General features: G+C 31.1%; 2 protein-coding genes across 3 annotated transcripts in view; one reads left to right on the forward strand and one right to left on the reverse strand.

Moving 5' to 3' along the window:
• Window positions 1–510: 510 nt before the first annotated feature.
• Window positions 511–15,833, reverse strand: part of LOC144891816 (uncharacterized) — a 1,036,251-nt gene continuing 1,020,928 nt past the window's right edge. The window contains exons 2-3 of the mRNA XM_078776482.1: window positions 9,585–9,747; window positions 511–2,116 (exon numbers count right to left, since the gene is read on the reverse strand). Coding sequence (XP_078632608.1) covers window positions 1,343–2,116; window positions 9,585–9,701 — 891 coding nt within the window. The 5' untranslated portion in view covers window positions 9,702–9,747 and the 3' untranslated portion in view covers window positions 511–1,342. The remainder of the gene's footprint in view (window positions 2,117–9,584; window positions 9,748–15,833) is intronic.
• Window positions 14,668–15,833, forward strand: part of NUFIP2 (nuclear FMR1 interacting protein 2) — a 66,412-nt gene continuing 65,246 nt past the window's right edge. The window contains exon 1 of one of the 2 annotated variants that reach the window (XM_068113539.2): window positions 14,668–14,937. The gene's annotated coding sequence lies outside the window, so the exon portion shown is untranslated. The remainder of the gene's footprint in view (window positions 14,938–15,833) is intronic. The other variant, XM_068113540.2, reaches the window with a different exon arrangement.

Consider the following 15,833-nt stretch of genomic DNA (forward strand, 5'->3'; position numbering starts at 1 on the left):
AAACCGGAAAAACTTTGCACCTCTATATCTCCGAAAGGCCTGAATAGGAAAAAATTGACATGGCTCATTGTAAAGAACTCTCCATGGTGAATAAAATATGTTAATGATGACGTCATAGGTGCCTCCATTATGACGTCATAATTCGACAAGTACAAAGCTTCATCCGATGAAGATGGAATTTCTTGAGCATCATCTAGGCCCTAGGGGATAAATTGGTGGAGAAAAAATAATAATGATGCCGTCATCGGTCACGTGGTTCGGCCGCCATATTTGTTTAACACAAAAGCCTTAAAAAAACCACTGAGAACACGTCCTGGCGAGGGTTTGCAATCTCTGATTCTGGTGTTTATGTCGTGCAGGCATCATTGGCTGAATATCCTCCTCCTGCATCGAGGTTCCTTGGTAAAATTACCAAGTTACCAAAAAGTTACCAATTTTGGTAATTACCAAAATTACCAAAAATATTAGTTTGTTGTGTTTGTACCACATTTTTTTTTTCCACTCAAAATAAACAATATGCAGAGGCTTTATTATTGAAAGTAAACATATACAACATTTTGGCACTTCATTATGATTATATTTATTCAAATTAATCCACTTTTCAAGTATACGTAATCTTTGACATAAACCGCGCTTAAACTTTTGTCAGTATTACAGTATCTAAACCTCATAGTCGGAGTTGTCCTCATCAGCATTTATATCCTCTGCTGTTACTATCTGATCTATCAAATGCTGTGTTGCTTCAGCCAAGTACTTCTTGAGTTTCACAACAGCATTCTTCTTGGCTTGTTTTACCGGTATTGGTGCTGTGTAACACTGCCCAGCGGGCAGTGTAGGGGTGGCATTACGCTTGAGCAGTGTGAATCGGAGGCGATTCAAGCCCATCATTGTTCTCGAAACTTCAACCTCAAATGGATGTGTCTTGTTGAAGTTGAACTGCTTGTACTCAGATACAAGATAACGCTCATCATTTCGCTTCGTCGACTTCTTAAAGTATGGTCCCAGCTGGCCGCGGAAATCTTGGATTAGACCTTGCTCTACTCGGGCTACCTCAAAACTTTCCTCAACCATGTCCATCCATCCATGAAACCACTCCATGCTCTCTCTCATTCTCTTCTTTTTCTCAATAGTTGCAAAGTTCCTGTCACATGGCAAGAAACTGTGCCCCCTTATCGGCAGGTGGTGCTCTATTGCATCAAATCGTCCAGTCCACTAGGGTGAAGAAGAACTGGACAGCCGTATGATTATGGTTCTGTCCTCGACAACCATCAGAGAACACATTGACTCGCTTCACGCCGGGAGAAAGCTTGTGCTCAAAATAATAATTGAGGCATGACATGACTTAATTGGCTCCCCGTTTAGCTGTTGTTTCGGGCCACATGAACATAGCTGATTTTTTTGTCTTTGCACTGCACACGCAAAAGTTGTATAGCCACAGCGGGCGCGTATAAAATATCTCTCCAACGGGTAGGTGAGGATATGGTATGTTTTGCTGGAAGTCAATGGCTATAGTGTCAAACTCGTCATCCTCTGTTGCCTTGGTTGAGTCGGCTTTAAGTTTGTTGTAGAATGACTTAGCTTTGCGCTTGTGTAGCTCCACCTCGGTCTTGAGTTTCTGCCGTGTTGCTGCATTCTTTTCTACTTTCACTTTGACTTGCATTTCTGCACATGTGCCACAAACATCTGAGCGCAGCCTTTCAAATCCATAATTAAAGTTATCTTTAAAATAGTTAAAGTAAAAGCGGTGTTTGATTGGACACTCTACAGATTCTGGCTCTACTGTCTCAGCCTGAACCTGCGCATATGCATCTGGGAAGTGCCTTTCCAAGAAAAGGATGTACATCCGTCTGACACTCAGCTCTGATGATAAATAGCGGCGTTTGGTTCGTTCCCTTCCGTAGTGCGAAACCTGATAAGGGAAAGAACGTATGTGTTGGTCGATCAGGCGTTTGTTGTCTTCTGAGACGGCAGTAGGTCTGTTGTTGTGTTTACCACGGTTGTCTATGGGTACTGTTCCTGCCATGACAGCACTCACGATGCGACGAATTCGCTTCTCTGATACACCAAAAAGGCTTGCATACCCACTACGACACACCACCTGCTCTTCTTCTTCGTGCTGGACATGAAACAACACAAGTGAACAAACCAAATTAATTTATTTACCCTTGTCAATATTATTGATAACACACATAGAATATTATTATTGTTATAATAATTAAAATAATCTTACCCTATATTATTATTTTTATAATAATTAAAATAATCTTACCCATATTATTATTTTAATAATAATTAAAACAATCTTACCTATATTATTATTTTTATAATAATTAAAACAATCTTACCTATATTATTATTTTTATAATTAAAACAATCTTACCTATATTATTATTTTTATAATAATTAAAATAATCTTACCTATATTATTATTTTAATAATAATTAAAACAATCTTACCTATATTATTATTTTTATAATTAAAACAATCTTACCCTATATTATTATTTTTATAATAATTAAAATAATCTTACCTATATTATTATTTTAATAATAATTAAAACAATCTTACCTATATTATTATTTTTATAATAATTAAAACAATCTTACCTATATTATTATTTTTATAATTAAAACAATCTTACCTATATTATTATTTTTATAATAATTAAAACAATCTTACCTATATTATTATTTTTATAATAATTAAAACAATCTTACCTATATTATTATTTTTATAATAATTAAAACAATCTTACCTATATTATTATTGTTATAATAATTAAAACAATCTTACCTATATTATTTTTATAATAATTAAAACAATCTTACCTATATTATTTTTATAATAATTAAAACAATCTTACCTATATTATTATTTTTATAATAATTAAAACAATCTTACCTATATTATTATTTTAATAATAATTAAAACAATCTTACCTATATTATTATTTTTATAATAATTAAAATAATCTTACCTATATTATTATTTTAATAATAATTAAAACAATCTTACCTATATTATTATTTTTATAATAATTAAAATAATCTTACCTATATTATTATTTTAATAATAATTAAAACAATCTTACCTATATTATTATTTTTATAATAATTAAAACAATCTTACCTATATTATTATTTTTATAATTAAAACAATCTTACCTATATTATTATTTTTATAATAATTAAAACAATCTTACCTATATTATTATTTTTATAATAATTAAAACAATCTTACCTATATTATTATTTTTATAATAATTAAAACAATCTTACCTATATTATTATTTTTATAATAATTAAAACAATCTTACCTATATTATTATTTTTATAATAATTAAAACAATCTTACCTATATTATTATTGTTATAATAATTAAAACAATCTTACCTATATTATTATTTTTATAATAATTAAAACAATCTTACATATATTATTATTTTTATAATAATTAAAACAATCTTACCTATATTATTATTTTTATAATAATTAAAATAATCTTACCTATATTATTATTGTTATAATAATTAAAACAATCTTACCTATATTATTTTTATAATAATTAAAACAATCTTACCTATATTATTATTTTTATAATAATTAAAACAATCTTACCTATATTATTATTTTTATAATTAAAACAATCTTACCTATATTATTATTTTTATAATAATTAAAACAATCTTACCTATATTATTATTTTTATAATAATTAAAACAATCTTACCTATATTATTATTTTTATAATAATTAAAACAATCTTACCTATATTATTATTTTTATAATAATTAAAACAATCTTACCTATATTATTATTGTTATAATAATTAAAACAATCTTACCTATATTATTATTTTTATAATAATTAAAACAATCTTACCTATATTATTATTTTTATAATAATTAAAACAATCTTACCTATATTATTATTTTTATAATAATTAAAACAATCTTACCTATATTATTATTGTTATAATAATTAAAACAATCTTACCTATATTATTTTTATAATAATTAAAACAATCTTACCTATATTATTATTTTTATAATAATTAAAACAATCTTACCTATATTATTTTTATAATAATTAAAACAATCTTACCTATATTATTATTTTTATAATAATTAAAACAATCTTACCTATATTATTATTTTTATAATAATTAAAACAATCTTACCTATATTATTATTTCTATAATAATTAAAACAATCTTACCTATATTATTTTTATAATAATTAAAACAATCTTACCTATATTATTATTTTTGTAATAATTAAAACAATCTTACCTATATTATTATTTTTATAATAATTAAAACAATCTTACCTATATTATTATTTTTATAATAATTAAAACAATCTTACCTATATTATTATCTATCTATAATTCCAGTAATCTCTGTGTGTGTGTATGTGTGTGTGTATGTCTATGTGTCTGTGACCGCTGTTTCTCGACAACCACGGGTCCGATATACTTTAACCTTGCCAGGTATATTGCTGGGGACCTGAGGATGTGCCTTTTCAAGGTTTCATATTAATCGGAGAAGTAGTTACCGAGCTATGTCCAAAAAACGATTCAACCAATCAGAGAGCAGCGAGCTATCACGTGTGCCGAACGTGCCGAACAGACTCTGCCTCGGACGGCACATTTGAGAGCGTATTCATTTATTTCACGTTGGCAAACTATGTTGGCGTTAAACTATGTTTTAAAACTAATTAAAACTAATTTGCGATTCATCGTAACTGCGATATGCGACCCTACGGAGCTCCTGTGAGAGCGTGCGCCATTACGGATAGTAATTCAATTAAAAACATAAAAACATTGTCCCAATTCAAGGTTTCATATTAATCGGAGAAGTAGTTACCGAGCTATGGCGATTTATTTACCAAACTCCGCAAGCCGTTCGCTTTGGACCAAACCATTTCATGTAAATAGAGGGGGGGGATTGTCACCGTACTCACAAGCCGTTCGCTTTGGCTTTGCGAATGGACCAAACCATTTCATGTAAATAGAGGGGGGGGATTGTCACCGTACTCGCAAGCCGTTCGCTTTGGCTTTGCGAATGGACCAAACCATTTCATGTAAATAGAGGGGGGGGGGATATAATTTTAGATATATATATAGTATGGGCATGCCCTAGTTGTTATAATAATTAAAACAATCTTACCTATATTATTTTTATAATAATTAAAACAATCTTACCTATATTATTTTTATAATAATTAAAACAATCTTACCTATATTATTATTTTTATAATAATTAAAACAATCTTACCTATATTATTATTTTAATAATAATTAAAACAATCTTACCTATATTATTATTTTTATAATAATTAAAATAATCTTACCTATATTATTATTTTAATAATAATTAAAACAATCTTACCTATATTATTATTTTTATAATAATTAAAATAATCTTACCTATATTATTATTTTAATAATAATTAAAACAATCTTACCTATATTATTATTTTTATAATAATTAAAACAATCTTACCTATATTATTATTTTTATAATTAAAACAATCTTACCTATATTATTATTTTTATAATAATTAAAACAATCTTACCTATATTATTATTGTTATAATAATTAAAACAATCTTACCTATATTCTTATTTAAATAATAATTAAAACAATCTTACCTATATTATTATTTTTATAATAATTAAAACAATCTTACCTGTATTATTATTTTTATAATAATTAAAACAATCTTACCTATATTATTATTGTTATAATAATTAAAACAATCTTACCTATATTATTTTTATAATAATTAAAACAATCTTACCTATATTATTTTTATAATAATTAAAACAATCTTACCTATATTATTATTTTTATAATAATTAAAACAATCTTACCTATATTATTTTTATAATAATTAAAACAATCTTACCTATATTATTATTTTTATAATAATTAAAACAATCTTACCTATATTATTTTTATAATAATTAAAACAATCTTACCTATATTATTATTTTTATAATAATTAAAACAATCTTACCTATATTATTTTTATAATAATTAAAACAATCTTACCTATATTATTATTTTTATAATAATTAAAACAATCTTACCTATATTATTATTTTTATAATAATTAAAACAATCTTACCTATATTATTATTTTTATAATAATTAAAACAATCTTACCTATATTATTATTTTTATAATAATTAAAACAATCTTACCTATATTATTATTTTTATAATAATTAAAACAATCTTACCTATATTATTATTTTTATAATAATTAAAACAATCTTACGTATATTATTATTTTTATAATAATTAAAACAATCTTACCTATATTATTATTTTTATAATAATTAAAACAATCTTACCTATATTATTATTTTTATAATAATTAAAACAATCTTACCTATATTATTATTTTTATAATAATTAAAACAATCTTACCTATATTATTATTTTTATAATAATTAAAACAATCTTACCTATATTATTATTTTTATAATAATTAAAACAATCTTACCTATATTATTATTTTTATAATAATTAAAACAATCTTACCTATATTATTATTTTTATAATAATTAAAACAATCTTACCTATATTATTATTTTTTATAATAATTAAAACAATCTTACCTATATTATTATTTTTATAATAATTAAAACAACCTTACCTATATTATTATTTTTATAATAATTAAAACAATCTTACCTATATTATTATTTTTATAATAATTAAAACAATCTTACCTATTATTATTTTTATAATAATTAAAACAATCTTACCTATATTATTATTTTTATAATAATTAAAACAATCTTACCTATATTATTATTTTTATAATAATTAAAACAATCTTACCTATATTATTATTTTTTATAATAATTAAAACAATCTTACCTATATTATTATTTTTATAATAATTAAAACAATCTTACCTATATTATTATTTTTATAATAATTAAAACAATTTTACCTATATTATTATTTTTATAATAATTAAAACAATCTTACCTATTATTATTTTTATAATAATTAAAACAATCTTACCTATATTATTATTTTTATAATAATTAAAACAATCTTACCTATATTATTATTTTTATAATAATTAAAACAATCTTACCTATATTATTATTTTTATAATAATTAAAACAATCTTACCTATATTATTATTTTTATAATAATTAAAACAATCTTACCTATATTATTATTTTTATAATAATTAAAACAATCTTACCTATATTATTATTTTTTATAATAATTAAAACAATCTTACCTATATTATTATTTTTATAATAATTAAAACAATCTTACCTATATTATTATTTTTATAATAATTAAAACAATCTTACCTATATTATTATTTTTATAATAATTAAAACAATCTTACCTATTATTATTTTTATAATAATTAAAACAATCTTACCTATATTATTATTTTTATAATAATTAAAACAATCTTACCTATATTATTATTTTTATAATAATTAAAACAATCTTACCTATATTATTATTTTTATAATAATTAAAACAATCTTACCTATATTATTATTTTTATAATAATTAAAACAATCTTACCTATATTATTATTTTTATAATAATTAAAACAATCTTACCTATATTATTATTTTTATAATAATTAAAACAATCTTACCTATATTATTATTTTTATAATAATTAAAACAATCTTACCTATATTATTATTTTCATAATAATTAAAACAATCTTACCTATATTATTATTTTTATAATAATTAAAACAATCTTACGTATATTATTATTTTTATAATAATTAAAACAATCTTACCTATATTATTATTTTTATAATAATTAAAACAATCTTACCTATATTATTATTTTTATAATAATTAAAACAATCTTACCTATATTATTATTTTTATAATAATTAAAACAATCTTACCTATATTATTATTTTTATAATAATTAAAACAATCTTACCTATATTATTATTTTTATAATAATTAAAACAATCTTACCTATATTATTATTTTTATAATAATTAAAACAATCTTACCTATATTATTATTTTTATAATAATTAAAACAATCTTACCTATATTATTATTTTTTATAATAATTAAAACAATCTTACCTATATTATTATTTTTATAATAATTAAAACAACCTTACCTATATTATTATTTTTATAATAATTAAAACAATCTTACCTATATTATTATTTTTATAATAATTAAAACAATCTTACCTATTATTATTTTTATAATAATTAAAACAATCTTACCTATATTATTATTTTTATAATAATTAAAACAATCTTACCTATATTATTATTTTTATAATAATTAAAACAATCTTACCTATATTATTATTTTTTATAATAATTAAAACAATCTTACCTATATTATTATTTTTATAATAATTAAAACAATCTTACCTATATTATTATTTTTATAATAATTAAAACAATCTTACCTATATTATTATTTTTATAATAATTAAAACAATCTTACCTATTATTATTTTTATAATAATTAAAACAATCTTACCTATATTATTATTTTTATAATAATTAAAACAATCTTACCTATATTATTATTTTTATAATAATTAAAACAATCTTACCTATATTATTATTTTTATAATAATTAAAACAATCTTACCTATATTATTATTTTTATAATAATTAAAACAATCTTACCTATATTATTATTTTTATAATAATTAAAACAATCTTACCTATATTATTATTTTTATAATAATTAAAACAATCTTACCTGTATTATTATTTTTATAATAATTAAAACAATCTTACCTATATTATTTTTTTAAATAATAATTAAAACAATCTTACCTATATTATTATTTTTATAATAATTAAAACAATCTTACCTATATTATTATTTTTATAATAATTAAAACAATCTTACCTATATTATTATTTTTATAATAATTAAAACAATCTTACCTATTATTATTTTTATAATAATTAAAACAATCTTACCTATATTATTATTTTTATAATAATTAAAACAATCTTACCTATATTATTATTGTTATAATAATTAAAACAATCTTGCCTATATTATTATTTTTATAATAATTAAAATAATCTTACCTATAATATTATTTTTATAATAATTAAAACAATCTTACCTATATTATTATTTTTATAATAATTAAAATAATCTTACCTATAATATTATTTTTTATAATAATTAAAACAATCTTACCTATATTATTATTTTTTAAATAATAAAAATAATCTTACCTATATTATTATTGTTATAATAATTAAAACAATCTTACCTATATTATTATTTTTATAATAATTAAAACAATCTTACCTATATTATTATTTTTATAATAATTAAAACAATCTTACCTATATTATTATTTTTATAATAATTAAAACAATCTTACCTATATTATTATTGTTATAATAATTAAAACAATCTTACCTATATTATTATTTTCATAATAATTAAAAAATCTTACCTATATTATTATTTTTAAAATAATTAAAATAATCTTACCTATATTATTATTTTTATAATAATTAAAATAATCTTACCTATAATATTATTTTTATAATAATTAAAACAATCTTACCTTATACATAACATGCACATTCCGCTGGTGACCGTCTTCGTTCCTTGCACGTCTGCCACATAGAAAAGCATCTTGTGCTCTTTGTTCAGCGAGCATGTTGAACTTGTCGAGGGGCATGACTTTGGTTTCGTCTGAGAAACTTTGCAAGCATTGGCGACGGCACCTAAAAATAGAACCATGAGTTAAATATGTATCTATAAATATCATAGTTTTAATTAATTTTTTGTTTATATTGTAACGAATTTGAGAAGTGTAACGGTTTTGAGAAGGGTAACGGTTTTGAGAAGTGTAACAATTTTGGAGAAAGTGTAACGAATGTGAAAAGTATGGTTTTGTTGTGTGTAACACCCTCGTAATGTAAATAATGGTCGCAGCCGTCCTCCTAGTTAATTCCATGAAACTTACACACAGGCCACGATATATCTTTTTAAATAGTTTATTTCCTTATTCCATGTAGGCTAAATATGTGTTTCCCACTAGATTGACTCTGCATTGTATCAAACGAAATAAGCGTAGGCCCCTTTCAATTTCCCCAATCATCTCCGCTCCCCAAAGTTCCTTTCAAAAGCGGTGCGAGTGGTGTTCAATCCCGCAAGCCGCCATTGCCCATGTGCTCATCTCGGAGAAGAGGGGGGTAGGAGCCGCCAACTCACAGGCGTGGCACGTCGTCATGATCAAAGGAGGAATCGGACAGCCCTAACAGCCAACCAGCACCGCGGTTAGCGACCCGGTAGGCGTGCCCTCGCAGCCGGCGGCTTGATTCCGCCCCGAGTAATAAAAGCGACTGGAAGGGACTGCTTCAGGAGATGACACGAGGAGATGACAAGAGAGATGACACGGGAGATGACATGAGAGATGACATGAGAGAGGACATGAGAGATGAGCTGTGAGCTGTGAGCTGTGAGCTGTGAGCTGTGAGATGAGAGACGCTCCAAACCAAAAAGGAGAGATACTTGGAGAGGAAACAAGCTTTGGAGAGACGCGCTGAGAGGAGGGAGACGGCTCCACCAGAAGGAGAGGAGCAGGTGTGACCGAGCCAGCGCGTGACGTCCACAGCATCAGCGGCGTCGACGCGACCGAGGGTTTTCCCGCCAAAAACGCGAAGAATTGGGAGCTGCTACCTCCAGCCCTGCCGGTTGCAGGGACCTGACCCTGCCTCCCTCTCCAGCAACCCACCTCTGCCATTCCTGCCTGCAATTTCCCCCGTGTAAGTGTGAACGTCGTCTGTCTTGAATGTTGTCCTGGGGTTAAGTAAATTGAATAGTATAAGTTAACGATTCACTGTGTGACTGCTTCTTCCATCCATTGCTTGTAAATAACTTTGGTCGCTCCTTCTTTTTGCTTGTGTGTGTATAATAAATCTGTTCTTCCTCCGTACTCTGTCTTCTTCTCTTTTCCTTCTCTTTCGGTCGCTTTAGAGGTTTCCAAATTGAATATCTGTGGTGCGATCTGGTCAACGTTGGGGGAGTCGGGCCAATCGGGGATCCTGTAACGGTCGCGGTTGGACCATCCGCTCGGCCCATCATAACATCTAAACCGCGATCCGTAACAATATTCATACAACAGAAAAACACCTTTTCTTTATTATTCATTCCCTTTGCTTTGTTTAACAAAATAAAAATAGTAGTTGTGATTGCATTTACAGTACTAGGGGCTAGGACCTGCTTATTACCTGCGAAGGGTAAGATGATCCTGCCTTATAGTATGCCCTAGGCCTAGCCCAAGCCGGTACTCAAGCCTAGGCGCCGGCGGGCAGGCAGGCCTCGTTCACCATGAAACAGCATTGAGTGAAAACTTACCGGCATTTACTTCCTGTTGTTCTGGCGGCTACATTCCTTCCACTTGTGCTAATGTACTCCTTACCCTCTGCTCTCAAACTCTTCCTCTTATTTGTCTTCCATTCTTTCTCATTTCTACGTTTTTTCCCATGAACTTCTTCATCACTCTGATACTGATAAATCTCACACTCTTACGATGTCTCTCCGAAAAGACCGACTGGAAAACCCTCCCATCCACTTTCTGAATAATCCTCTCCAAGAAGTTCTGTCACTCAAGCTTTTGGGTCTCACTATCTGCCATGATCTTTCCTGGGAAAACCACATTTCAAATCTGGCCTCCAAAGCCAGTCGCCGACTGGGCATCCTCCGTCGTGTGAAGTCCTTCCTTGACACACCTGAGCTCCTCACCACATACAAGGCTTTCATCCGCAGCTCTATGGAATACTGCTCTCCCCTCTGGTCTGGTGCTCCTGCCTCGCACCTAGCCCGTCTTCACGCTGTTGAAACCAAGGCGTTCAGAATCATTGGAATCTCCCGCGATGAAGCTAACTCCAAGGGCCTTTCACTCACTCACCGCAGGCAGGTTGGTGGTCTTTCCGTCTTCGACCGACTCCTCTCTGGCCTTGCCCCCCCAGCCCTCTCTGGGCTCTGTCCCCCAAATATTCCTACAGGTCGCACAAGATCTGCCTGCAACCCTCTTATGGTTAAACTGCCAAAATCAAGACTCTCTGCTCACCTTCACTCCTTCATTCCTCTTTTCTCCCACCTCTGGAACAAACTCCCTCACTCTCTTCAATCCCACTCTACCCTCCAGGTCTTTAAAACAGCTGTTCACCACCATCTCTTATCCTCCCCCATCCAAAACCTTGATCTTTTCTACCCCCGCTAATTTCGGTCCCCATGTGTTTTATACCTCTCCCTCCCCCCCCCCCCCTCCCCTTCCCCCGCCTCCTGCCCCCAAGCCCTCTCCCTCCCACACTTCTCCCTGCTCTCAAATGTTGTGGTTGTGTGCCTCCCCTTCTCTCCCCATCTTGGCTTCCGCTCCCTCTTTTGTATATTTTGTTTGTCTGGTTGATTTGTTTGTGAAATAAATGTTAGCTCTTTCACGAGCCTCGATTCAGTATACAAAAAAAATAAATAAAAAAATAAAAAAATCACTATTGACACCAGCATCATTCTGAAAATCTGCCATGTTGAACATGTGCATGGGTATTGGGTAACCAAATGTCCCCAGAGGGCGATATTGCATGTCTATAACAAAGGCCCAAGTCCTGGAGTTGGGCCTCTATTCTATACATGCCAGTTTTCTACCATACAGTAGCAGTACTTAGAGAGTGGACTTGGGCCCATTATTCATACACATGGTATGTATTAGTAACATTTTTCTGGGTCTAACTCAAATTGGCCAACCGATGGAGTTAGGCCCTTCTCATATTCAGGTATTACATTGAAGCAAAACAATATTTATTACTAGCAGAAGTACACGGCATTGCCGGGCGGGGGAGGGGAGGGGAACGGGGGGGGGGGGGGGGAGCGAGCCCCTTGCCAAAGCGAGCGATTTTTTTTTTCATAGCGTCATAGCGATTTTTTTTTTCATAGCGTCATAGCGTTCATAGCGTCATATCGTTCATAGCGTCATAGCGTTTCATAGCGTCATAGCGATTTTTTTTTTCATAGCGTCATAGCGTCATAGCGGTCATAGCGTTTCATAGCGTCATAGCGATTTTTTTTTTCATAGCGTCATAGCGTCATAGCGTCATAGCGGTCATAGCGTTTCATAGCGTCATATCGTTCATAGCGTCATAGCGATTTTTTTTTTCAAAGCGTCATAGCGTTCATAGCGTCATATCGTTCATACTTCATAGCGTCATAGCGTCATCACGTGATCGCTCTGAGCGAATCAGCGCCCACCTGCCCTGATTCCGTTGATTCCGTGCGCTGAAATGCGCTGAGATAAATATGAATAAAAAATATGGATCGTCAAATATTTTGAGTTCGGCCATGTTCGTCCCACGCTCAATGGCCATGTCTATGTCAAATATCAAGCACGTAAGCCTCTCCGTTTAGGAGTCTATCGGTAACATTACACACACACACACACACACACACACACACACACACACACACACACACACACACACACACACACACACACACACACACACACACACACACACACACACACACACACAACGGTGTTTTATATATATATATTTTGACCTCTTGAATTCCAGGCCCACGGGTATTCACTGATGCCACGTGCCGGACACCGCGTGATCGGTGACGTCACATAGCGACGGCGTAAGTTAAGTTTCGGGTCGGAACGAAACCGCTTGTTTCGACGCGAAGTGAGATCTTTAACGCCCACAAACTGATACTAGCAGACGGGACGCCCAGTTTAGGGTCCATCTTTGGAACGGAGTAACGTACTTTGCGATGAAACGTGGGGTGAGTCGAGTGTCACATGATTTAAAAACTACATCGTTCGTTTAAACTTTAAAGGGTGATTCATTCAGCATGGTGGATGGAGCCTTGAGGCACAACATCCTGGAATTACGCTTCCTTGTGAAAAATATTTCATGAGGAATTATACTGTATATGCGTTGCTTAGTGACGGGACATCAAAGACGAAAAGTACATTGTTGGAATCCTGCCGGGATCACAAGGTTGGGACTTTGTCGGATTGAAAAAAAAAACTTCAAAATCAATATCTTATAAAACTGGTCAAATCTGTCGTTCTTTCCCACGTTTCATTCCTTCACTAATTGAATCGACCACCTCCGGGTTAGTCGTTCGGATACTTGTAAGCGCCCCTCGGTTATCCTTGTAGGTGGGCGTTACTGCGAGAGCTCAAGACCGTGTGCGTCATCCGGTCCACCCCGGACCCACTACATTGCGATCTCGGCCCATTCACTGGCGAGAATGAGCGGGAACGCTATGACGTCACCCACAAGCACCATTCCGGAAGTCTCTCGATAATCGTCACCTCAGCAATAATTGGGAATGAATAAACCGTATAGTGTGGAGGGGAGTGAAGAGAGCATACAACGATTTAGTGAAAATAAGCAAAAAGAGATAAATATATAACAATTGAGAATTATTGTAAATTTTCCGACCTCGGTCCGAAACCGAAAATGTCCTGTGGTAGATTTACTCGTGTTTTACTCATTGGCCGTGATCCACAATTTGACTGTTTAATAAACGTAATTTTCCTTATGGTATTTTAAGGTTTCTGTGAAGTTTTCTTTGCGAGTGTTTCGTCGAATGACGAAGTGACGCGATCGAAGACTGGGCGGTGTAGCTGGTCGTGGCCCGTTAGGCGGTGAATGAACAACACCGCTGTTCCCTTTAACGACTTTACAATTTGCAGTCTTTAATAAGTGTCGTCGCGTGAGATCGCACGAAGGTTTGAGCGGTATATAGATCGTGATAAGGCGCCGCCGAAGCGATTCGGGAAGTGTGGGAAGCGAACAGAAGAGGGCGCCACGGTGGGCGGGGGAGAGCGAGATCGCGAGGAAGGAAGCGAGAGAGGCGCCATTTTATCGGCCTCAGCCCATCACGCATCACCCCGGCCTGTGAGTGTCCCGCACACTTCGTCTTGGTTCCTTTCTCTCTGGCCGTTTTGAATTACCTTTTCCTCATTATCGAACCTTCCTCATTGCCTTCTGAGTTGCCGTTTCCCCTTTCCTTGCTCTATTCGCCGCCCCCGGTTTGACCCAATTTCGTGAGTGAAACACCAATGTGCGTGCGGCGTTCCATCCTTTCCCTCATGACTCGAGTCGGCATTTTGATTTCCGACGAGCGAAGGAGTCTTGTGTTTAATCCCCGGCGCTCGGTATTTTTCATTTTTGCTTTGGTTGTGAGGATTTGTCTAAAGCTCCTTCAGGTTCGAATTCGGTTTCCCTTTGCATCCGGAGCAGCCGCTGATCCGCGATGGTTTTTGCACCTCGTTTGCTTCGCTGGGGTCGTGTGCCTTTGGTTTGTGGTGTTATCACGAGAGCTTTGAAAAAGTGGAAGGCCGTTGTGCGCCAGTTCCTTGGATTGATTCCCCACTCGTGTTTTGTGTTTAGCAATTTTACCTGTAGTAGTGTAAGGGCGTGACGGTCTTCAATCTTCATTATTGGTCTTGACTGACCACGTGGGCCTTTGTTCTTCGCGCTCACCTTTTACAATAACCCAATCGTTATAGTTTTTATTCCTTCAATGATTTAGTTTTGAAGGTCTGGAGTTCATTTCCGATGACACTACTGTCTTGCTAAAACGATACGATACTCCAGTAGGTAGGACAAGATTTTCCTGCAATTTCGGATTGCATTCCCGATGTGTGAACCAGGGATAACGAGCATAGAATTTATTATGGGTGGGGTCAATGTGGAGTGGGGCAACGTGTGCGTTTGGCCTAACTACTAAACTAGCGTGCAATGTTGAACTTCTCCGAAATGACGGGTATGAATGTGCGCATGCGCAGTAT

This window comes from Myxine glutinosa, chromosome 4 (assembly GCF_964187855.1).
Source record: "Myxine glutinosa chromosome 4, kmMyxGlut1.1, whole genome shotgun sequence".
In the NCBI taxonomy this organism is placed as follows: Eukaryota; Metazoa; Chordata; class Myxini; order Myxiniformes; family Myxinidae; genus Myxine; species Myxine glutinosa.